Source organism: Bombyx mori, chromosome 22, assembly GCF_030269925.1.
Source record: "Bombyx mori chromosome 22, ASM3026992v2".
NCBI classification, from domain to species: domain Eukaryota; kingdom Metazoa; phylum Arthropoda; class Insecta; order Lepidoptera; family Bombycidae; genus Bombyx; species Bombyx mori.
Window position 1 is genome coordinate 5,825,777 of NC_085128.1, and position 26,472 is coordinate 5,852,248.

Genomic DNA, 26,472 nt, shown 5'->3' on the forward strand with positions numbered 1-26,472 from the left:
ACTACAGAACATTAAGAGCCCGTTAAAATAATTCTAAATGAATTATTTCAGAAAACAACCGTTATTTTAAGTTTTCATGGTCCCTTTTAAACTTTATTTGTAGTTAAACAATTATAATACTTACTATATAAACTTACCAATGTTTGGAGCACTACACATTTTACAAACATGGCGATTTGTTTACACCGGCATGAGAAGGCGGGAAGGATTTTTACTAGGTGTCTATAATTAAAATAAAAAGAACGCTTACAAAAATAAATAAAATATTTGGGATTTTTTTATTATTAAACGAGAATGAAAAAGTATCCAGTAAAGAAAAACACATGAAACACAGAAATACACATGGGCGATACCATTTTCATTTTGGTCAGCGCCCCTAGTGACGAAATATGCAATATGGCGGGTAAAATCAAATTCATGTTGGCTTTAAAACGGTAATAATGACACTTTTTATGTTTATCACGTAGACACTGTAAAGAGTTATGCTTTAACAAAACAAACAGAAGGATCATTTAACAATAAATTGCAAGTTTCTTAAATAGCCTTAGCTTGTATCTTACAACAAACATGTACACATTATACTTGGAATCGTTTAACAGGCGGCAGTCATGTTATGTGAATTACGTTACTTTTAAATTAGTTCAAAAATAATTAGCAACTTTACGATTCCGTTGATTTTTGTATGTTTCAAAAGTATGGAATTTTTTAAGTTTATGCTTTGCCAAAATCTGGTCTTTAAAATTGGTAATGTTGTTGGTCTGTGCCACGAATTTTGTGTCTTGCGGCAAAACATTTATTTTAAAGCTCGTTGTGAATCCAGCATCCGAGGTTGAGGCTGTAGGTATAAATGGTAATACTTTTGGTTTCTTCAGCTTCCCTTTAGATTTTTGTGTTACTTGCGAGTCGTTGAGATAGACACTTTCTTCTAAATAATTTGACGGTTTATTTCTTCTAACTTTACGTTCTTCGACAACAAAATTTGTAGTTGATATTAAGTTTGGTTTCTTCACTTTTGTACAGTTCTCTTTATTCGGTTTATCTCCTAATTGAGCGAGGATGTGCGTAGGTAAGCGCGTTACAGTAACTTTATCGAAACAGTTTCCTTTAAAAACCTAAAACAGAGAATTTAATACCACAATTTAAATATAAATCTACTTATCTGTTAATAGTTTGTGAAAAGTATTTTGTGCACTCAAGGATCGAAATAATTTCAAATCAATTATTTTATTCAAACCTTTGCTTTGTAATCTGCAATATCATCATCTCTTGCTTTCCGCTTCTTGTTCATTTTCTTTTCAGATTCATCTACAAATACAATAAACCAATAATTATTTTTCCTAGTGTAATGTAATGTACTATACATTAAAGAAATGTTGACTTTGAAAAAAAAAAAAAAACTGTCTATTAGTTACCTATTTTGTTTTAGATATTTGTTTAATGTCAGTTCACATGTGTGATTTTTTTGCGAGTAGTGAAGTATTTCAATTATAAATAATAGTTTAAAGAAATCAATTATTGTATTAAATATTTTATAAGTTTCTTTGTAACCTTCATTTACCTTTGTTTTCAGGCACATTTCGATTTTCTTGTGCTAATTTACGTTTTTTCTTTTTGTTCTCCTCTAGTGTAAAGTGTTCTGATGTTGGCTTTTCGTTTACATCTTTTTCGATTTCTATAAAATAAACAAACTGAGATATGAGACTAACTGTTATTCGTTCGTTATTCTTAATATCATATTGGTAAAATCAAGACATTTTAGACAATGCCGTTTTACATAATGCTTATAATTGGCGTATCTCACAGCAGATGAGCTCATTACCCACCTGCCTCCAGCTATTCGAAGTTTATATATATGTATGTATATATTTATTACGTCATGAATGCCGCTACTTGAGACGTGAGGTTGAAATTAGAATTATATTGTAAAACGGATACATCAAACTGGAAAACTTAACCGGTTCGAGATAAAAATGTGCGTGTCGGTGACACACAAGCGCATCTTCTCATAACATAGCGCCATTCAGGCTCTTTCAGTCCTTTTAGTCAAACTGATGCAAATAATTGATATCTGAGTAATAATGTAATTTCTGTATGTAAAATTCAAAGCCTCTACTATCATCTATAAAAACTTGCAATCTTCAACGCCCAGTAAAATCATCATATTAGTCGCTGCTTGATCTACTACCATCTACTCTAGACCATAAAACTTCTATAATAAATACAAAACTTATTTTATGGTTTAATCTCGTCATTGTATCATTGTCATTATATTTTCTCCTACTGACCACCTCGTTCATCATCACGAAAGTTGTGAAGCATTCGAATGTCAGAATTAATATAAAGACAAAAAAAAAAAGCGAGATTAAACCGTAAAAGCAGTTTCAATTAGAATAAACTAGATAAGCCGGAATGATGCCGGTGGTATTTTTCAGAACACGCGCAAGACTCCATATCCTCGATTTACAGAGATCCGTTTGTCTAAAATCAGCTGGTTCAACAGTAAAAGTTTTCATCAACAAAAACTAACCATGTACAGCTTCTTGATCATTTTTGGAGGGTTTACGTTTGCGCTTTTTCGATTTTTTACCTTCACTTCCTTGAATTGTATTTTCATCTGAAAAATAGACAATCGAAGAGTGTGATTCACAATAATGTTTTTTAACATACTTACTTATAGTTTTGAATTGATATGTACATACCGATTTCTTGACACTGTGGCTCCTGGTTATCGTTTTTGTTAAATTTAAATGAAATCTCCAAAGGTGCATCGTCATCAGAATTAGCATCAACTGAAACGAAAAGGTGCAAATAAAATATTTAAAAAAAACACAAAAAGCCCTTCAGAACAATATCCACCCAAATATCATGATGTATATATTGTATTTTCTACTTAAAACTCAACGTTTTGAAGACATATTGATGTAGAACTGAATCTGAGAGGTTACAACGATATCAATTTAATCAGAATCCTTAAAGATAAATCCTTAACCACACGATTTTATCGTACTAGTTAATATAAGCTGATATTCTTAAGAGTGATCTGATTTTGAGCGGTTATTGGAGTCTACGAACACTCAGAAATATATAATGCTGCCCACTTGAGACTTACGATTCATAGGTGGGGCCTCGGAAGGAAAAACAGGATTATGGACAGGATCAGTGAGAGCAATAATTCTCGTACCGAGGGAGTATAGTAAGAAATTTGGGATTTATCTAGGAAAATACGTGAGGATAGTGCCACCATAGACGTAAACCCGAAAGTAGGAAGAGGCTAGGGTCATATGAGTAATAGCAGAGCCGAACATTAACATTAAGATTATATAGACATTTTATTTAGTGCGAAAAGTATTAGTAAACAACTAAATATTTTTGATCATATTCCGTTCTTTAAAGAGAATTTAAAAGAAATTATTTAAAAAAAATATCACTTACTTTCTTCAATTTGGGTACCAGATAAATCATGAACTGGTTTATTTTTATTTTTACCGCCACTGGATTTAGCTGGATTATCTTCGATGTTCTCATTTACTGAAATAAATAAGCATTTACTTTTAGCATTCTAGTTATGAAGCAGGGTTGCTATTCCACCGTTGCGGAAGATTAGGTCCGATACTGCCGCGACTTCTCACCAATGGAGTTATAACGCCAAGGCTGACTGCGCCAAGTTTTAAGTGGTTCCCTATTCCTCCACTACACGCTGAGCTACCCCCACCGAGAACGGCCTCAAAAAAACATACCTGTACTCGTTTATTCCAGAAAAAAAAGAATGAATTTTAAATCTAACTTTCAAATTTAATATTTTATTTTATTTTCCAATCATTTCAATGCTCAGTAGCTATTTAAAGAAAGAACTAATCTCTACGACTTCTTATTCAACAAACAGTCTAAAACTTTTTTAAATTTTACCTTCGCTTGTGTTTTGTATTTTATTAAGGGACAAACGTTTCTTGTCATTTCCGTTGCTTTGGACCAATTCCTCTGGAGATTCACCTGCAATAATTAATATTTATGTTCATGATGACGGATGTATTATTTTAGAATAAATACATTTTTAAGGAAAATTAAATGAACAGACACTCACCAGTGATACAGCTTTGTGTTAGATCCTGAGAACTATTTAGATTTTTGTTCTTTTTCTTTTTACTATTACTACATGTAATTGAAACTTCATTATTTTGAGAGAGGTTTGCTGTAATGGAAAAACACTTCAATAATACAAATTTATCATTTCAGAGCTCATTTCATCCAACACACTGAAGACACAATAAAAAAAACATAATATGTATCAGCACTTTTTTCCCCTCCCTATGCTGATAGCCTTGAGAGGTTATTTCAGCTTTACCCTAACGTGTGTAGCTGAGCTCACGGGGCTCAAGCCGGAGTGTTGATAACACTGACCCTAGCAAGAGAAGTGCTTCGCAGAATCTACCACCGGATCGGAAACGCGACCCACTGAGAAGATCCGGCGAGAAACTCAGTGGGCTATATCAGCACTGCTGATCCAAGCTCCTGGTTTGGTTACCACTGGCCGGCGTACTGTAGGTCAGTTACAGCCAGAATATATCTAGGCGAGATTTTTTATCGGACTATATGGGTGAAGGCGCTCAGGACCCATCTCTAGTTTAGTTGCTATCAGAGCGTGGACAACACAACGCTAATCGCGCAAGTCACGAAATTTAAATTGGACTGCCACTGCCCACACTATTTTGGAAATCCAGGCGGGTTTAGTTAAAAATATTTTAAAAATATTAATGTACAATTTATACCAGAATGCATGATTGCTTTGGGACAGATGAGTCGACTATTATCAAAGCCGGCAATCTGACTTTTGGACAATGATTGGTAAATCAGAAAAACGAATTATTGACTTTGTATTCCATTGGCAGTCACAAAACTCTTGGGAACGACATCTTAGATAAATAACAGGTTAACTATTAACCTTTATTTATTGCAGGTTTTGAACCGTATTCTTTGAAGGAGACGATTATATTCAAATCAATCTGTATTGACATATCAATAATTTTTTTTTTGTCCAAATGCACAGATTGCCACCTTTGATAATAGACGACTCAGATATATAAATTCAGGTTGTCGTTGTTTGTTGTGAGACTTATGTATATAACATTATATTTTACTAGTAAACTCTTTAAGGGGTTTAGTAGCGTATTATGCATCGACGATTTTCTTACGTTCACATTCAGAATGGGTAGCTGAAATATTTCCAATGGAATCCAACGATTTCTTATTCTTTTTATTCTTGGGCTTGGCACTGGCTTCTTCCGAATTAGGAATATCTGTAATGTTAAGAATACATTTTTTTAAGTTCTAAATTATATTCTATGACACATAGGGAACTTTCATTTCTAATATAGATTAAATTGTTAAATAAGACTACATTTCAATGAGCCAATGTCTGATTAGACCTATACAGATATTGCATCATGAGATTTTATTTCTTTTTAAATTGGATACAAACATTATGATAAAAATTTATAAACTTTGGAGTTTTTTACAAAATAAACAGGTGGATATTTAATGTATAAATTACCAATATGAATACTTTTTTAAATTATTATATGATATTTTTTATCCTCAATATTCAAATTGAAAATCTTCTATTGAATTTCTATAGGGACTAAGCAAGTCGGTCCGAAACATGTGGAGCGACATCGGTTTTCTTTGTGCTTTGCACTGTATGTTTTATAGGGAATATTCTGATTGTTCCGAGATGATCCTGTCAACTAGTTTTTACCATGGCACCATCCTCATATTATGAATATCTAGGAATGGCTAGAAAATATCTAGAGCTACTGTTTTCACCTAATTTAGGGGGTTCTCAAAGATTTTTGAAAGATCAAACTACCACATATTTTTCTGTTTTGGACTTTTTCACTCGACCTTTCCTGAGTGCTATGACATGTTCTAGAGTGAGGTATGAGAAGAATCTCACTCAGGAGGTATGATTTCATGAGCGACCATGACATTGTATGCCGTATGCTATTCTGCCCCCAGAGGGAATAAACAAATGCTAAATAATGTGTACCTTCGTTTTCAGAGTGTATTGTAGATGCAACATCTTGCATAATATCTAAGGACTTTTTCCCTTTCTTGTTCTTCTTCTCACTTTTCGGAGTGGTATTGTCTGATGGGATGACAGCTGCAATGGAAAAATAATATATATATAGGTATTTCTATTATTATAGTTTTGTTAATAAAATAATTATCTGGCGGAAGCGAAAAGTCTTCGTAAACGTCTTAATAACTGGCAGTATCAGTGCAGTGATTCTTGATAATGATAATACAATAAAAACAGTGTCTTCACTCTATTTATTTTATTATTAAATTAATTGTTTTCAAGTATTATTGCTTCGCATCGAGAAGGTTTTTTTTTACACCCTGTATTATTGTGGCTAGAACCAAAGTATATTTATTTATAATAAAATGGAATAAATTAAACTTACATATTTCCGCAACATCTTCATTTTCATCGTCATTGTTAAAATAGGTTTTCTTATTTTTCTTTTTACAGCTAGAAAAGAGGCTATCTATCGAAATGACTGATTCGTCATCCACTGTGACGATTTTGCGTTTGTCTTTTTGTTTCTTATCACTGTTCTGAACTGAAATATTTGATTGGTTGTCAGATTTGTTTCCGACTGTGTCAATAATGAAATTAAACGATTGATCTTGATCATCTAAAAGAAAATGTTATTTTCTCAAATAGGTTTACAAATTTTAACAGATTATTAAGGAATATCGTAATATAATTTTTTTTTATTGCTTAGATGGGTGGACGAGCTCACAGCCCACCTGGTGTTAAGTGGTTACTGGAGCCCATAGACATCCACAACGTAAATCCGCCACCATCTTGAGATATAAGTTCTAACGTCTCAAGTATTGTTACAACGGCTACCCCACCCTTCGAACCGAAACGTATTACTGCTTCACGGCAGAATTGGGCAGGGTGGTGGTACCCACCCGCGCGGACTCACCAGAGGTCTTACGGCCAGTAATTACGCAAATTATAATTTTGCGGGTTTGTTTTTTATTACACGATGTTATTCCTTCATCGTGGAAGTCAATCGTGAACATTTGTTGAGTACATATTTCATTAGAAATATTGGTACCCGCCTGGGATTCGAACACCGGTGCATTGCTGAAGACGAATGCACCGGATGTCTTATCCTTTAGGCCGCGACGACTTAAATTACTTAACTACACTAATATTAATAAATTAATTATTATATGTATTATATAATTAACCCTTACTTGCAGTCTCTGCAACTTGACTTTCCAAAGATATCCGCTTTTTTTTACTAGTATTTAATGATACATCTTTCGTGTCTACATTTGACACAGATTCTGAAATAGAAGAGATTTATATTAACTTCGTACATCTTGTAAAAGGAAAATTATAATATATATACATTTATATGAAAAGGGTTAGCTGGTTAATAAATACTAATATTTCTGATCCTACCAATAATTGATGATGCCTAACTAAACGAATCATTAATATTTGGATGTTTTGTGTTGCATTGTTTTAAGAATTTTTGGACTTTTGAAAATGTTGAAGCTACATTGATTACTTTCAACATATTCTTTTAATTTGATTTCCCGCATTCGAACGACTGTAAAATATTGTATGTTGTTGTAAGTTGGAAAATATTGTGACTGGTATCTTAATATGAGATAGTCGACTGTCTAACCCTTTTTCTGTGTATAAATTTGGTAAATGAATTTATATATTTATTAATTAACTTTGTTTACCATTTTTTACGCTGATATCAGTTTGAGCTTCGGTTTTTTTCAGAGGAATGAAATCCGGTGCTGGGCTTATAGATTTATGTTGATCTTGATTATTTTTAACTTCACTTAGCTCACTGTCATTGCTATCTTCCGGGAAAAGTAATCTCATATCAATTGAATCGGATGCTGTATCATCCTCACAGAGTCGACTGTTATCATTTTTCTTATTGTATTCAGATTTCTCGGCTTTATTTTTCTTTGAGTTCTTGTCTTTAACATTATGCTTGGGTTTAGTAAGATTTAGTTCTTCAATAATGGGTTCTTTGACTTTTTTCTTCTTTTTGTTTTCATTCAATGAGGTGTCAAACAATTTGATTTTTTTTGATTTATTTTGAAGTTCTTCAAGAACGGTATTGTAACTATTCATAATTTTTTCGTTGGTACTTGAATCTGATTCGTCGTGTGATTCAGTATCTTGCAAAGGATCCGAAGTTTCGATGCCTTTTAGTAAGGTGGCATTTTCATCAACAAGTACTTCTTCAATGCTATCTGTAATTTTAACTACAGAAAAATTCATTTTTTGTGGTGTTTTTGGTTCTTCTTTGATCTGTACATATAGTGGATCATCCTTAGATTTTAAATTATCTGAAACTCTTGTTTCTATTTCATTATTAGACTTATTCATTTCGGTTTGGTTTTCTTTATAATCATTGTCTTCAATTGCTGATGTTGATATACGTGTATTCTTTTTCTTTGTCATGCTTGTTTCAGACTTATCAATACTAATGTCCTGACTGGAATCAATTCTTTGATGTTTGTTTTTCTTGCCTCTTGGTTGTTTATCGGTACTATTAGAATCATTTTCATCAGAAATCAACATTGACGAATCTAATCTTTGACGTTTGTTTTTTTTCGATGTGGATCCGTCAAGTATTTTGTCAGAATTATTTATTTTATGTCGTGCCTCATACATCTCTCTTGATGCTGTTTTTTGTTCTTTTAATTTACGTTCATTGTATTTTTGTTTAGATTTCGCGGTCATTTTCAACTCATTGTCACTCATAGAAAGATTATCTCCAGATCCACTTAATAACTGGTCATCTTCTGCATCAGAGCTAACTACAAAGGAATCTTTTTCGTAATCAGTGTCATCTGAGATTTCATCTTCAGTTTCTAACGTTTCTCCTTTTTCTATTAGCTCATTTTCCTGTTCATACTGTCGTTCATCTTCATCCTGGCTTTCGCCTGATTCGTAGCTTTTATGTGCTTCTGCTGCTTCATAATCAACAAATTTACTAGGCTTTGATATTTCCTCTTCACATTCACTCTCATCTGAGGAATCTGAATTATTTGAAACTGTTGTTCTGTTTGATTTCTTAGACATGTTACTTTTGCTTACGTTTGATTTTGAAAATGAATTTGACCTTGAATCCTTATTAGCGTCTCTTAAGTTTTCTTCCTTATTACTGGATTTAGGGCTTATAATTGAAGTATCAATTTGCATTCCTAGTTTTTTGAAGGATTTTTGCTGTAGTGGAGTACTTGTCAAATAATTTGACGATTTATTTTTGTTGTCGGCATCTGCAGCTTTAACAAAATCAGATGTATTTGATAATTGTTGATTATTGTTTCCTTTGGGCGATTCTGTCATATTTTTCATAACATTTGGGGAAGTTTCTTTTAAATGGGATAATATTAAAGTGCTTTTATTTTCATTTGGTATTTTGTCTATTATTTGTGACTCTGATTGAGACGTTGATTTCCGGTTTATTCTACTTGAACTTTCGGTGACTTGAAGATTCTTGGATGATAAATTAAGCGATGATTTACGCCTTTTTTCTTTTGTGTTTTCATGGTCATTAAATTCTTTAAATGTAATATTTTGTGGAATTGTTTCATCTACATCCATTGGTTCACAACTGTCATTTCTTTTTAAACTTAGATTTTCAATATTTTCTGATGCATGATCTATAACTGGGACACATTGATCGTCTGTATCTAGTTTGTTTTCTTTTACCTTGCCTATACTGTCTGTGTCAGAATCTACTACAAATATTTGGGTTTGTAATTCATCAGGGCATTTATCAAAAAGATTTCTTGTGAGTTTTTTAGATTCCTTCGTTTTTCCAGTTAGGCAATCATCTTGGTAGAGTTCTGTGTTGCTGGTTTCAGTATTAATGTTAATTGATTTGTTTAGTTTCAGTGTATTACATTTTGAGTCGTCATTATTATCGCTAGTAATTTTCTTACTTGATAAAATTTTATTTAATGATGTATTCTTTGGTTCATTATCTAAGCCTGACACATTATCTCCTTGATCTATGATTGACGTGCGGTTTTTCTTTTTTTTCTTAACTATTTCGTTATCACTGAAAAAGTTTTCATCATTTGTCTGAGAAACATGAATTGTTGTCAATGATTTCGTTCTGTGTCTATTAGCTTTAAAACCACTTTTTTGTTCTAGTACAGAAGTGGTTTTATTCAAGTCTAAGATATTTTTCTTTTTAGTATCCATATTTTTAATTAGATTAACACTAGAAGCATTCACCAAAGCATCATTTTCTTCTGTCAATGTTATGTTTTTATTTTTGTTTTGTTTCTTTTCAATAGTTTCTTCATTATTTGATTTCACGTCTTTATCATTAGAAGAATCAAGTTCGTCAGATTTAATGTTATTATTTTCAGGAAGAGGCATAGTGTTTTCACTTTTACTGTTATTAAGCCTAGGACTCTTTCTCGCTGAAGTATCATTGATTTCAACTATATCAGCACTAAACTCTGGCTCTTCCCCAATCACTTCTGTTACTTTACCAGTGTGTGGTGTACTAACTTTTCTTTCCACTATAAAAAAAGATAAGAATTAATAGTTATTTCTCTCTTTTTCTATTAAATTGTTCAAATTATATTTTTGTTAAAAAGTATTTTACGAAATATATTTTATAGCATTCTAAACAGTCAAGAAAGATACCCTATATCAAGGGGGTTCAATAGAATTTAGATCCAAAATTATTAATCACACAAGAAATTCATTGGAGCACAAGTAAGAATCTTCATGAAACTGGTCAAAAGATCGTACACAATATGTCTGTTAAGTTAGCCCATTTAGTTCCTTACAATCTATCCATCTAATTCCCACAAAATCTTTTTGTTTGTGTAGACAGCCTCATTACAATTGACAACACATAAAAATAGAAAAAAATATAAACCTGGCTTGTCGATGCTTGATGATGAATCCTTTCTTGTTCTTCTAGTTTGCCTAGCAGGCGTTAATGGCGCTTCACTATCACTACCTAAAATTAAGAGTATCTTATAACGAAAGTTAAGTTACAATTGAAGATTACAGTAACAGCCAGTCTTTTCTTTTTTGAGTACCGAAAATTACACATCCAAGATAATGAGTAGAACTCATCCAAGAAATACATTTAGATGTTCCCATAATCAATGTTACTACTAATTATATTGGTTGAAGCATTATTACACCCATTACTAGTGGTAGGGATTATTGCAAGCCACACATCAAAGAAGTCGTGCAGTCTAATTTGAGAAGTTGGGACCTCCTCTACACTGTTTACTGACACTTAGATCTCATCTTTCAAGGTGGGTGACAGCATTCACACTGTGATGTCTATGAGTTCCCATAGTCACCTAATACCAAGTTTCATGTGAGCTCATTCATTAAAAAATAACATCATATTCAATATTATATGGAATGACATATGGAATATGGAATAACTATAGTATTTTTCTGAACAGATACAAAAAAAAACACTAAAATGTTTGTGTAGTTTACATCAATGAAGGCGGTAGTTTATGAGACATGTCTAAATTCTTTTAAAGTTATTTGATTTTTTTTTCTATTGTATAATAAAAATGAATTCATTAGTTGATTTTTTTTTATTTTTTATTTGTTAGATGTGTGGACGAGCTCACAGACCACCTGGTGTTAAGTGGTTACTGGAGCCCATAGACATCTACAACGTAAATGCGCCACACACCTTGAGATATAAGTTCTAAGGTCTCAGTATAGTCACAACGGCTGCCCCACCCTTCAAACCGAAACGCATTACTGCTTCACGGCAGAAATAAGCGGGGCGGTGGTACCTACCCGGGCGGACTCACAAGAGGTCCTACCACCGAAGATGTTCGTTAGTCTCGCTAAAACTCGAGAACGGCTGGACCGATTTGGCTAATTTTGGTCTTGAATTATTTGTGGAAGCCCAGAGAAGGTTTAAAAGATAGATAGATATGAAAATGCTCGGAATTAAATAAAAATAACAATTTTGTTTTTCGTTTGATGTGTCCTCCGTCGGATGGATTCCTTTTGTTTGTTTTAAGTTTATTTTATACAAAAGTTTAGGTCTTTTATTTATCGATTGAGGCACTACGAAGTCTGCCGGGTCAGCTAGTATGTAATATTAAATATAACATACCAACTTGGGAAGTACGTCTCACTGCTCTTTTAGCCCTAGGAGAATCAATAGTTTGTGTTGTTTCAAGAATAAGACTGGTGTTTGAGCGGATTCTAGCGCTACGTCTGGATGGTGTCAATGTCTTCTCTTCTGAGACTTCAGCTTCAACTATCTCTTTAGCTTTAGTTTTGCGAGTTTGTCTCTTTGGAACATTTTCTGTGGCTGGAATAAAAAAATACTACAATCAGCTGAAGCTCAAAATAGTAAAATTAAAACATAAATTGTCTATTTCAATTCAGTTATAATTTGGTTTTAACCAAAAGTTATAATACTATTTTTTTAGAGTGAAAATTGACAATAAATTTTAATTGTTTAGTTATTTTAAATGTAGAATTTATAATTTTTACATTAAATATACGTGCAGCATCTACAAATGGGATGCTTTGTGTTCACAATTTTCACGAATAGGTACCTACCATTTTCGTCTATTAGATCAAGTTGAGGTTTTGTGGCCAGTCTACCACCTCTTTTTTTAGTAGGCGTAGCAACCGGCGACTTCACTTCGTCAGCTTCGACTGATAATCTTCTTCTCAGTCGAGTCATAGGGGCTGTGAATCAATTAATAACAATTCTAGTAGCATTATATATAGAAATCAGGCCCATGCTTGGCTTTATAAATTTCTAACTGTATTCGTAGTTTGGTTGCTTCATTCAAACACATTACTGTATTAAAATAAATGTTAAAATGTTGAAGAAATAAATAGTAGTATTAAGTAATTTAATGATAATCTTACAATAAAAAAATATGGAATTTAATTTTAAATATATTTCAATGTAAAATATTCTTGATTCTTGCGCAATATATTTTACTGTGGTGTGCTGACTTTAAAAAAATTATAGAATATTTGCAGTAACGCGCATGTAACGTTGTAAATCGATCTAATAAGCCAAGACTATCTTCAAAGAAACGTTTCTTCTTGAGAAAAATCCGTTAATTGGGGTTGAAATCAGACGGCGTCGTGGAAATAGGCATTGGAATCGCTGATAACGAGGTAATCATTACCCACGCTTTCCAGTCTTAAATACGTAAAATGGACGCATTAAATAATAAGGCTTACCTTTAACAACGCCTTCATCATCCATGGTTTGAAAATTTTATTTAAATAGCTTTTATTTAAAACACACTAAATACACGTGCAAGAAATACAACCGCTATTCAAAATCGTGCTTTCTATTCGTTTGGGTTGGTTAAAAACAGCTGTTACGACGCGGTGGGTGAACTGTCAATTCCAAATATCAAATTTAACGCGTGCCTACGGTCCGCTCTCAGATCATGGCAACACCGAAATCAAGCATTTCCGGTAGATTTTTTGCAAACAAGGATCCCTTTTTAATGATTCCCATTCACAGAGAATTTTAATGTGTCTTTACTGAATTCCATTTTGTTCCGAATGCTTTCATAATTATTATTCTTTTGGTGGGAAAACCCGACCTGGGCAAATTACGAAACTTTTTGTTTAATGGCCGGAACTGAAATGGAAGGAATCCATAAAACGAAACTGTTTAATTTGAAATTAATTACGGAGTCGAAGTGAATTTTAAAAAAGAAATAGAATTAAATAAGGAGCGATGGGTAAAGATATGGTAATTTCTAAGTAAAATAATGGTATATTATTGACTTTTAAAACCAAAAGCATATAAGAAACCACGCGTTGCGATTTTTTTTTATTTTCCCACACCTATTCAGTTTTATAAATATTATAAAAGGTTAACACAGTAATTTACATTACTTTATTATTAAACTGAAGAAAGACTAAATTGACCAAATATATAAAATAATTTACATAACATTAAACTGTTCGTGTTGCAGCTTATAAGAGTCACTATTAATATTTCACGAATAGGTACGATGCAAGAAGCATGGCGTTTAAATACACTTTTCGTCTAAAGACCATGGCTTCGGTCTTACGATACCCTAGACTTAGTAGTAGTAGACTTAGTTATATGGTGACCTTACTTCGACAAATAGGCGCGTCAGGATAAACCTTTTATCGTGTCCGTCGCTAATTTCTTACCCGACCCAGACGACAGACCAACGCAAAGCCGCCCTCACCCTAAAAATGTATTGTCGGGTCCTCCGGGTCCACTCTTGGTGCTTTTAGGCCCCTCAAGCACCAATCCCTGTCCTATTCGAATTTGTCGATTACGACGAAGATTTCTACGAGCGAACAAACCCATAGACACAACCCACTGAGTTTCTCGCCGGATCTTCTTAGAGGGTCGCGATTCCGATTCGGTCGTAGATTCTGCGAAGCTCTGTTTTTGCTAGGGCTAGTCTTAGCAAATTCTCGTTGAGCCCGTGAGCTCATCTACCCGGTCGGGCGCAGCTGAAGTAGCCCCTTAAATTACCAGAAAATATGTAAGTCAAAATAATAATAATGGTGATCTAGTTTACTTCTTTCAGTACATTGATTGGGAGGACAGCCTTTATTTAATGTAATTGATACTTTGAAATTAACTCTCAAAGTGGGTGGTTGCCATTTTAGGTTATCGAGATACGATAACCTAATAACCGCCGTTACACCACAATAAAAAACGGATCGAATTACTTGTGGAGATGATATGAATGGTTTAATCTCCGAATTCGTTCTTAATACTGCAGTCGATTTTAGACTTCAAATAAAAATTTGCTCTCAGCAGCTTTGACATGTGACCTGAAAGCAGGATTCTGATGATAGGATGATAGGACTTACTGATGGTAGGACCTCTTATGTTACTGATGGTAGGGCCTCTTGAATTACTGATGGTAGGAAGCAGTAATGCGTTTCGGTTTGAAGGGTGGGGCAGCCGTTGTAACTATACTTGAGACCTTAGAACTTATATCTCAAGGTGGGTGGCGCATTTTCGTTGTAGATGTCTATGGGCTCCAGTAACCACTTAATAAGTGGTGATGGAACCACGTCGAAATCACTGTGGAGACCCCGGACATTAAAGACATTGAATATATCGAACATTGTTTTTGAACATAATCCACCACGAGAGTGCAAAAAAGCGCCATAAAGGTTATATTTACCTTGACGTCATTAAACTTACTTTTTTAAATCATCATAGGGAATCGGGATGACGAAATTTGTTAGTGATTAGTTAACGATAGAGTGTAAAGGAAAAAGAAGAATAGTACAAGATACAGGTTGCGTTAGGTGCTGGCCTGGAGCCCGGAACAATCCAAGGACTAATCCGCGTACGCTTATCATACGTATCTACAATTCCTTTATTATTTCGCACCCCCACAAAATTTCTCATCAATAACGCCTCCGCAACTGGTGTGGGGGGTCCTACACTCATATAAATATTAGACTATCCATTGAGTATAATATGTATTATCTATAAGTCAATCGGATGCATGGTTAAGGAGTTATTTTAATTTTATTGCTTAGTTGGGTGAACGAGCTCACACCCACCTGGTGTTAAGTGGTTACTGGAGCCCATAGACATCTACAACGTAAATGCGCCACCCACCTTGAGATATAAGTTCTAAGATATCAGTATAGTTACAATGGCTGCCCCACCCTTCAAACCGAAACGCATTACTGCTTCACGGCAGAAATAGGCAGGGCGGTGGTACCTGCCCGCGCGGACTCACAAGAGGTCCTACCACCAGTATAACGGAACATCCGTAAAAACAACTGTAGATGTATATATTAGTATAGATTACTATTTTACCATTCTCATTTTTTAGCTAAATACATATATCAGAGCCAATTGAATTCGGGGTCGGGGAGGGATAATAAAAAAATAAAAATATATTTTATTCCGACGTTTTCGTATTTCATTTAACCATACTATTTAAAAATAAGACATTAATTAAAATCCGTACATATCTGTATATTGAAGAACAGGAATAAGAATGGTAATATGGTAATACAAAATGAATTAACGATTTTTAGAATCCTTTTTAACCGGCGCAAAACTGTTTTTAATATCGAAAATAATTCAATTTTCCATAATACAAAATTAAGTGCCTTATTATTTATTATTCTAGTGTTGAAGTCCTGACATGTTTGAGCTATCAATCCCTTTAACTTTTCAGAAGTGACATCGAATATCTACCAGAAAACTCTGCACCGAGTTAGGGTTAAGTGGGTCCGCTCTTAAAAAGACATCAAGGGTACAGAAATGGCATTATATCTTCCTGATGACCCTTTTCAGAAATTACGTTCAACGATGTTAACCCCATTCCTCTCGAGGGATGTCCTTGTAACCGAGACACCCTTAGAGATATTGGACAAATGCGGAATGACCGTCATGACACTGATTGTTTGAATCAGATACCAGTGTTACGTTTCACACCTATTCTTATCAACGGAATTTAATACAATTTTATTGTATAATACAAGAAGAGCTCTTTAGTATGGGCTTTGGGATAAAAGTATATAAATTAATCTAATGAAGTGTCTAGCTTTGTACTTCGCAACATTGAAATGCATCATCGATAAAAATTTGGCAAGACAACTTTTTGCTCACTTAATGCGAATGAGCGATTGAAGACTATAGATTTTTATTGCACAGATGGGTGGAAAAGCTCACAGCCCACCTGGTCTTCAGTGGTAACTGGAGCCCATAGACATCTACAACGTAAACGCCGCCACCCATCTGGAGATATGAGTTCTAAGGTCTCCGTTTAGGTACAACGGCTGCCCCACCCTTCAAACCGAAACGCATTACTGCTTCACGGCAGAAATAGGCAGGGTGGTGGTACCCGCCCGTGCGGACTCACAAGACATCCTACCACCAGTTAGAAAGACTACAATGAAGATGCTACTGCCTTCTTGAGTCAGCATTAAGGTCTCAATGGCTTGGCTACCTGTAAAACTATCCCGCTCTTGATGAAGACAGATTGAGATACGCATGAGTGTGGGTTTGAGTGTACCCTTTCGACTTCTACTTGTGCAGTTCGACTTGAAGGTTTTTCGTCGGATCTTCTCAGCATGTCGCGATTCAGTTGCAGTGCTAAATTCTGTAAATCTCTAGTAGGTAGCTCTAGCTAGGGTTAATTTAGGCACTTTAAAGTGTGAGAACACTTCCACCTAGGACGGAAACATATCTGATAAGCCGAGATACGATCGTAATTATTAAGATCTGACATAAAAAAATCTTAAAAAGTGACATCCCAAAAAAACTTCAGTTCATATATAAATCATTACTATCTGTTTAAATACAAACACATATATATGTAGGTATACGCTCGACGACTGAAGCTTGGAAACGCCAAAAACATTTAACTGGACACAAATATACTGAGCGCTCTGAGCTGACATAATTATTAAAGTTTTGAGATGCTTTTAGCTGTGTCCGAGCGTGAAGCGATATTACCTATGGTTGGGATAGTCGGTGTGGTACCGAGAGGTGCCCGTTGCGAAACCGACTGGGAAGACTCGCTCGACCATGAAATTGCACCGCCGAGCCTCGCTTAAATGACGTGATAATTTACAAGTATATTCATTCACACTTCTGTAGTCCCGCTATGCTCGTAGTTGAAAACTTTCATATTAATTTGAATTTTTTAAAACTGTGGATGTCATGCGAATTTTGGAAGCTGAAAAGTTTCAATTTGAATTATTATTTTTTTATTGCCCTTGTAGGCAGACGAGCATACGGCCCACCTAATGGTCAGTGGTTACCGTCGCCCATGGACTTCAGCAATGCTAGGGGCAGAGCCAAGCCGCTGCCTACCGCAATTATTATCGTTACATAGCATTTATTTAGTTTAATGTTTACGATCACTACGTCATATGGTCATTAGCAGCGCAAATTAAATTATTAATCATTAGCAGTTTCAAACTATGAAAAACTATGATAACACAATCTCACTCAAATAATATATTAGTACAATATTCATTATTAAATTTAAACTTTCAAACTTCGATTGCAAAAGTTACAAAAAAACATATTCTACAAAACGTAAGCAAGTTTATACTTGTAATATTTAGTGTAAGCGAATTTAGCAATTTTATATCATAATATAGAGTAGGTGACTAGGTAATTAAAATCTATATATATAAAATGAATTGCTGTTCGTTAGTCTCGCTAAAACTCGAGAACGGCTCGATCGATTTGGCTAATTTTGGTCTTGAATGATTTGTGAAAGTCCAGGGAAGGTTTAAATGGTAAATAAATATGAAAATGCTCGGAATGAAATAAAAATAACAATTTTGTTTTTCCTTTGATGTGTCTCCCGTCGGACGGATTCCTTTTGTTTGTTTTAAGTTTATTTAATACAAAAGTTTAGGTATTTTATTTATCGATTAAGGCACTACGAAGTCTGCCGGGTCAGCTAGTCATTTATAAAAATAATACTATAAATGCAATATAATTCTTTCAGTAAAATCATCGAGTAAGTAGCTGGTGTAGTAACCACTAATTTCGTAATATAACATTTTTATTTATTATTATAATTAACAGGCGCGACCAAGCTCTCCAGTTGTTTATTATGACAGCCCATAGATATTACGTCCTAAATGTTACTGTCCACTTTGAGTTACAAGATCGAAATCTACATTGATAAAACTGTAGTAGATAGAGCAATTGCTCAAGGACTCTGCATTCACAGAAGAGAAATTAAAAACCGAATACTTTGTAAAATTGGCAACGGCTAAAAATTAATTTTTCACCTCGTTGGGATAACTGTGAGAAACACTATCAAGGAGGTATGTTTTTTTTTGTTTTGGTATCTTTTTTGGGATTTTTATCAAAATGCCGTAATAAAATTAAGTATTGCGATGGTTCCGGATATATGAAGAAAAAAGAATATATGTATGAAAAATCCATTATGAATTTCAAATAACAAGGGTGTAAATCAGGAAGTTTGCTAGTATAGAGAGTCGGTCGGGCTTCGCTAGTATAGGCCTGGAGCTAGACCGTAAATTGTATTAACATTTTATTTTAAAATGACACAAACTTATTTGATTACGTTCTTATTCGAATACTATTATTATTAATACTTAATAATGCTATCACATTTTCCGAACTTATTCTTTTTAGTCAAATAATAAAAATAATTATGTTACTATGGTTAAGCAAATTTTAATAAAGTTGAAGGTTGTGTATATGATGTTGGGCTCGAAATATATTTTTTAATTGCTTGTACACGTAAATGAGTTTACGGCCTATCTACTGTTAAAAGGTTATCTGCTGTTAAGATTAATGCCATCACCCACCATGAGACATGAAGTCTCAGTTGCTTCGCAGCAGGAACGGATAGGTTGATGGTACCTATCCGTACGGATAACTATACATGCGTATCACAAGACGCCTTAACACCATTCAATAATTGAAAACACTCTATAGTTTTATCAGTAGCATTAACCTAAATGATGGTGTTTTGCGTTTCTTTCGCTATCTGCGTAATAATTAAACCGGCATTACGAATATGTAGCGCTAGTTTTGCATATGACTCTCTCTGCTTCCCGCACTGCTCTATCGTCTCGAGTTCTAATCTTGTAAGTACTTCCTTAGAGCGTAAGTAGGGTGTCTCGTGTAATTTAATTTGAATGCTTCCACACGGCAGTGCAGGCTTCATTAAATGTGTTGCACGAACCGACCGTGCAGTTTAAACTTCCGACTGAAACTTCCTGCGTTTGAAATTTAATTTAAACTTATTAATTTAGATTATAAGACGCCTTATTACTAGTAGGATACTCTGAGATTTCGAGCTTAGTGTGGCGCACGATTTGTAATCGTTCTCTATTGAGAAATACTAAACTGAAACCTAAAAATGAAATATCTATACTATAATAATAATATTATAAAGAGGAAAGATATGTTTGTTTGTTTGTATTGAATAGTCTCCGAAACTACCGATTTGAAAAATTCTTTCACTATTTGGAAGCTACACCGAGCGACATAGGCAATAATCTTTTTTGAAAAAAATTAGGGATCCTTACTAAAACTCCAATAATGTAACCCAAGATGTAAAAAAATTACCTAAAATATTCTTTACATCGCGTGTCCCGCGAAAACTATTGATGATGGAATAAAATAATGTACTACGACTTTGTAGAAGAACACATTATTATTTACAAAGTGTCGCGATAGCATATGTCTAACTATTATAGTTATGCCGCAATAAGTGTTCTTTTATTTAAAAAAATAAAACAACGTCAAATATCGTTGAAAATTTTGAGCCGGAGCTGGCCGCTAGTTCTTATATAAGGGTTTCTTTGTTCGCGTTCTACGTATTTGTACGGCGTTTATTTCATTGAGTTGAAACTCGCAGGTAGGTTTCTGATAAAATAAGACCGGTGGCTCGCAAGTAGTTTGAAAAAAAAAGGTTTATTTCGTATTGGATTTTGCGATAGTCACATCAAAGCATAGCCGGGCTTCACTAGTATTCCATAAAAATTAGTTAGAAGCGATGTGATCGCAAAGAGCTCTGCAAGCGAAGTGATCTCGCAGAGTAAATATAGTTATTTCAAAATAAATAAGGCTTTGTGAATGTCGAGCTCCCGACTCGATATCCAGAACATTCTACAGAATAGCGACATCAAACACGAGATGGCGGTGAGAGCTTGTGATTTATACGCGGCCATTATTTTTGTCAAAGCGAAATAAGCACATGCTATTCTAGTAATACGGTAGAATGCAACTTATTATTCAATATCCTTTCTGTGTACTCGTTCGTCGTTATGTCTCGGCTCGTTAACGGACTTATCTTTTGATTCTCTGTGAAATGATGCGCGTCCCTCCTTACCGTGCTATTTAAATGGCTACTGCCCTCTTGGTTGAATTTGTTATATAATTTGAAAACAAAAGACTGTGATCTTCAATTGTTATTTTCTTTTGTATACCATCAAAAATGTTTTTATCGATAAATCGTTTCTACCACGCTATAGATGGGTTTTTTTGCAACATGAAATTATTGTATTTTGTACCCGTCCTTTGCTCGCATATTGTGTCGTGAGTTTTGTTACTTCATAATGATATAAAGCCAACGACAAGCTAAATGTAACATTTTGCCTTAGATTATATGACCTATAAATTCATATAGTCCATCCACAATTTACTTTCTCCGGTTCAGGACCCTGAGATTTTTGCCAACTTACCCCTAATTATTATTTTGAGTAGGTATTAAAGCTTACTACCTTCCTGCCGCCTCTTTTTGGCTAAGTATTTGTTAGCTAAGCATCTGTTAGTAGCTTCGAGAGACTATTCTGGTTTTCGCTTGGTTGGTGGGCGAGTTTAAGGGGCACACACTGAAATAATTTTGCTAACATTAGCCCTGGCAAGAGCAATGATTCGCTGAATCCACCACCGGATCGAAATCGCGACCCATTCAGAAAGTCGCGCGAGCTTAGTAGGTTTACCTGTCGCCAATAATCACAGGTTCCGGATAAAAAAGATATCCGATGTAGTTCAGACTTCGAATTCATCATTCGAAGCCACGGTATTCACATTCTGAGGTTTCTGGACTTCGGTAACTGCTTACTATCAGGTGAGTTTGCCCGTTCATTTATACCGGTGAAAAAGAAAACGTAGAAACATTTGTGAAAATAAACACAAAAGCATTAAAACGACTTTGAAACATCAAACAGCATTACCTACCACAGTCTGCTTAATGAGCTAACATTACCGTAGATAAAGTTTACGTACAGAATACGCACGCGAGCTGTTGCGATGGCCTCCTAAATGTTTGTTGCAACAAAACACTTACGAAAGTTACTCCCCGTTGTCTTAAGAATGCTTTAAACTAACTTCCGTTGTTTGGAATGTAGTTAAAAACTGATAGCGCGAACAAAAATCACAATTAAACATGGTTGTGACTTAAAACTAACTTTGTAGGCAGCGGCTTGGCTCTGCCCCTGGCATTGCTGAAGTCCATGGGCGACGGTAACCACTCACCATCAGGTGGGCCGTATGCTTGTCTGCCTACAAGGGCAATAAAAAAAAAACGCTAAATCAAATCGCTACTGAATATATTTATGGTTTAGAATTTATATTTGAATGTTATTCGTTGTTATTCTTGTTATGTTTGATATTTGTTGTTAGTTGTTATTTTTTCGTAACAACGAAAAATACCTAGTTTTTCGAAACTGTAACTCCGATGAACACATGTACTAATTACACGTAAACTATGTCGAAAGCTGATACCTCTATGATATCGAATCGAGGAAAATGATGGATAATTAACTCTTAATAAGGGTGAATGTAGTGTATTGCCACGTACCATCCGGCTATGGAATGAACTCCCCTCCACGGTGTTTCCCGAGCGCTATGACATGTCCTTCTTCAAACGAGGCTTGTGGAGAGTATTAAGCGGTAGGCAGCGGCTTGGCCCTGCCCCTGGCATTGCTGAAGTCCATGGGCGACGGTAACCACTCCCCATCAGGTGGGTCGTATGCTCGTCTGCCTACAAGGGCAATAAAAAAAAGGTGTATAAATTGTGATTTGGATTTGTTATAAAAATATGTAAATGTCGATATTAAGGTGTTCTTTGTGATTGTAAATCTTGAATTTTAAACACCATAAAACAAAACTGCCATATTTGTTTTTATTTTTTAAATAAATAATTATACAAACAGCGAATTGTGAGAGCTTCCCGGCATGTGCGGAAGCCATTTGTCGTGTCACCTACAAGAGGATGAAACTCGTTTTTTTTGTGAATACATGCAGTGTGGATTGCATGCGCGTTCTCCTGCATCGGACAGGGGGCGGTGAGAGCAAAAACCAACACAAAACGTTGCAAGTTAAACTAAATATTCTATCTTCGATAAAATCATAAACTGTTAATGAATTAATCAACTAAAATTATTACTATCTACTAAGAATTAAATAATAAATTGAATAAATAACTACTAAGAAATAAAATCTACTAAGATTATGAATTCCTATTTTTACGAACGATTCACCCATAAAACAGGAACACAATTCTATCTTGGAGCCGTTGGATGTTTATTTGTTTTATTTAATATAAAAATAATATATGATACTAGCTGACCCAGCAGACTTCGTAGTGCTTCAATCGATAAACAAAAGACCTAAACTTTTGTATAAAAGAAACTTAAAACAAACAAAAGGATTCCGTCCCACGGGGGACAATCAAAGAAAAAACAAAATTGTTATTTTTATTTAATTCCGAGCATTTTTATATTTATCTACCTTTTAAACCTTCTCTAGACTTCCACAAATAATTCAAGACCAAAATTAGCCAAATCGGTCCAGCCGTTCTCGAGCGAGACTAACGAACAGCAATTCATTTTTTATATATATATAGATTAGAAATACGTACTTAACAATTGTTTACGATTGACTTCCACAGTGAAGGATCGTGTAATATAATGAAACCTGCAAAATTATAATTTACGTGAGTCCGCACGGGTAGGTACCACCACCCTGCCTATTTCGACCGTGAAGCAGTAATGAGTTTTGGTTTGAAGGGTTGCCGTTGTACTGTAAAAACTGAGACCTTAGAACTTATATCTCAAGGTAGGGGGCGGCATTTACGTCGTAGGTATCTATGGGCTCCGGTAATCACTTAGCACCAGGTGGGAGGTGAGCTCGTCCAACAACCTAAGCAATGAATAAATAAATATTAACTTTGAATGTTTTTTTAAAATTAAGATTAAAGAGAATTAGTGTACTATAGTGTCTTGATCAAAATCATTATTGAACGGCAAGTGGTGACGGGGCTATGTTTTACCGTGTACGGGACATACAAAAAGTGATTTGTTTGATCACGTAACCTTAAATAATATTTTGGGTAAAGGCACTTATAAGTTTTCTTTCCAATTAATTACTTCCAACATAGCAGCTTAGTTTATTCCAAAAAATACAGTGGGAGCTTGTTCGTTAAGTCGGTTTATTTTCGACAATCATGACTAATTGTGTATGTATATAGTTTGATATTATGTATTAGTGTTTTTTAGTAGTATTTTTGTTATTTTTATTGCTAATTAGATTGTACTCATCTACCCACTAATGTAAAGCTTTCCTTCTTTGAGAACGGTTAGCTGGTAGATAACTCAATTGTTGAGTTAAGCTCGCCATTTTTTTTATTTTTTTTTATATCTTATCCCAATTACTGTATTTTATTATCAGTGTGTACAAATAAAGAATAAAGAATGAAAGAAGTTTCGTGATCTTCTGATACGAAAGCGTTTTGAAGCGATGGCAATGTTATTACATTGTATGCAAGAATTGTCACACGAGTTTGATATCTGACACCCAACTTCATAATGAGATTACTTTGTTTAAAAATAAAACTGAAACACGAGTTATTTTTATGTAGTTTGAAGAAGTATACCGCAATGTTATAACAGCGCTTTATGTCGTTTCTTCGGCTGAAATTCGATTTACGAAAAGTACAAACAATGGTTATGTACAAAACAAGGCTACATTTAAAGTAAAATGAAACAAATAATATTTTGCAATTAATAAACAATTATTTGCTAATGGAAGTTCAAATATGTTCTTTGATATCGGATAAAATGTTTGCTTTTTCTTGTTTATTGCACTAAATAATATTACTTGGTATTGTTCCGTTGATGGCTAGATATCTGTTGTTTCCACTCGATATACTTAGAAGTGTGTATTTTGTTTCTTCGTATAGCTGCAGCATTTCTATTGAAACTTTAAATGTGATAATGTTTTTCACAGATATTGGATTTTCGGAATGAATATTTTTACTTTTAATTGAAACTATTTGTTTTTAGTTCACCAGACGAGCGCATGGTGGACGCACCACTGGTCTCCTCCAGTCCAGCAGTCTCCACCTCCTTGCGTCGATAATCCTCCATGCTATAATTAGTAGACTATTCAGTATATATTATATTATGTTATATTCTATTCTATATGATATTCTAATTATATTATAACTATATATTATAACATTCTGCTTTTTACTTTTCTTCTATGATTCTTATTCGATGTGTTGTAACTATCTGCTCAAATAGTTATAAATTAATCTAAATATGGATAGACAAACAAAGCTGTTAATTGCTGTTTCCAATTTAAAATTTTTAAGCAATTATTATTTTTCCAAAATGTTAGTAATTACACAAAAGTGAAAATATAATAAACAAAATGACTAAAAATCTTATGTTGTTAGTAATTATGGTCGAATTTCGATAATTCGGCCAGTAGTGGTTTTATTAAATAGTCCATTATTCAGAAATACAACCCATGTCATCCTTATTGATCACGAGTGTACTTTTAATGACAGTAGTTATCTTGACTTCTTTAAATAATAAAAGTGTATAGAAGAATATATCTGGCCTAGAGTTCAGTTTTATTTCTTTTTTTTGCGAGCAATTTAACCCACCCAGTGTCGTAAATTTCGTAAAACTCAGTATAAACGTAAATGACTTCTTCCAAAAAGTTTTAAGATTATATCATTCTTAAAAACAAAAACAAGTTGTTTCGTTTGATGTTTTACTACTAATTGGTAGAAATTAATGATTATGAATTATGAATGTCACTAGGTCTATACGCGGGGGTCGTAGGCATTCAGAAAGTTTTTTTAAATAAATAAAAATGTTAAAGATTAAAAATATACTAGAACCATCGGCGTATGCTTTATTATTCTTTATGCTGCATATTTGATAGCGTACTAAATTACGAGCGACAATGTTTTTGATGCAGATCTATCTTTTGGTGAGACGATTTCAGTGAACGTTTTGATACTGTTCATAAAAAGCACATAGAGGGGTATTTAAATTGGGAATGTTCTTTTTTTTGTAATCTTATTTTTTAAATAACCATGGAAAAGTTACCGCCTATTGTTTCATTACTTAAACCTATCCGATTTTTTTATATATTTGAAAATAGATCTTATAACACATTATTACTGAATTATCGTGGTCGCACATGGCTTATTAGATACACTTGAAGCAGTTTTTGTTGGTACTAGAGAGGTTTTTATCATATTAACATTAACGAATGACTTTTTTTCCTTCCTAAGCCTTCCTAACCTAAACCTTTTCCTTCCTAAACTTTCTCTCGAGAGACCATTTCAGCGTAGCCTTAACTAGTAGGTGAGCTCACGGAGCTCAAACCTGACGTAGCGAACGACAGGTGGCCTATGATGCTTTCATAAATGGACATGGTAGGTTATGGTGGTAGTTTCGGTGGCAGGACCTCGTCTGCGCGGGTAGGTACCATCACCCTGCCTGTTTCTGCCGTGAAGCAGTAATGCGTTTCGGTTTGAAAGGCAGGGCAGCCGTGGTAGCTATACTGAGACCTTAGAACTCATATCTCAAGGTAGCTGGCGCATTAACGTCATATATGTCTATGGGCTCCAGTAACCACTCAACACCAGGTG

The 26,472-nt window shown here is 34.3% G+C and overlaps 1 protein-coding gene and 1 long non-coding RNA gene across 3 annotated transcripts; one reads left to right on the plus strand and one right to left on the minus strand.

Moving 5' to 3' along the window:
* Positions 1-246: 246 nt before the first annotated feature.
* LOC101743194 (MATH and LRR domain-containing protein PFE0570w) lies at positions 247-13,503 on the minus strand. Of its 2 annotated transcripts, none has more exons than XM_004931909.5 (17): positions 13,277-13,503; positions 12,635-12,766; positions 12,180-12,380; positions 10,956-11,039; positions 7,771-10,590; positions 7,270-7,362; positions 6,462-6,620; positions 6,044-6,157; positions 5,190-5,294; positions 4,082-4,189; positions 3,907-3,990; positions 3,433-3,528; positions 2,700-2,789; positions 2,528-2,614; positions 1,559-1,672; positions 1,235-1,305; positions 247-1,112 (listed from the first exon to the last, which is right to left on the minus strand). In XM_004931909.5, exons 1-17 carry the CDS (start codon positions 13,299-13,301, stop codon positions 642-644), a joined length of 4,854 nt encoding a protein of 1,617 aa, XP_004931966.2. In that variant the 5' UTR covers positions 13,302-13,503; the 3' UTR covers positions 247-641. The 2 variants fall into 2 exon arrangements, with proteins under 2 accessions (XP_004931966.2, XP_004931965.2); XM_004931908.5 differs by having other exon boundaries at positions 6,462-6,695.
* Positions 13,504-24,364: 10,861 nt separating this feature from the next.
* Positions 24,365-25,246, plus strand: LOC134200956 (uncharacterized). The gene is made up of 2 exons (XR_009976089.1): positions 24,365-24,555; positions 24,866-25,246. It is a non-coding gene; the product is annotated as an uncharacterized LOC134200956 (long non-coding RNA).
* Positions 25,247-26,472: the final 1,226 nt, after the last annotated feature.

Coding starts and splice junctions, on each gene's coding strand:
- LOC101743194 (XM_004931908.5), bottom strand. CDS start 13,301: ATGGATGATGAAGGCGTTGTTAAAG. Junction 12,381..12,634: donor TGATCTAATAGACGAAAATG/GTAGGTACCTAT, acceptor TTTTTATTCCAG/CCACAGAAAATGTTCCAAAG. Junction 4,190..5,189: donor TACCCATTCTGAATGTGAAC/GTAAGAAAATCG, acceptor TTTCCATTACAG/CAAACCTCTCTCAAAATAAT.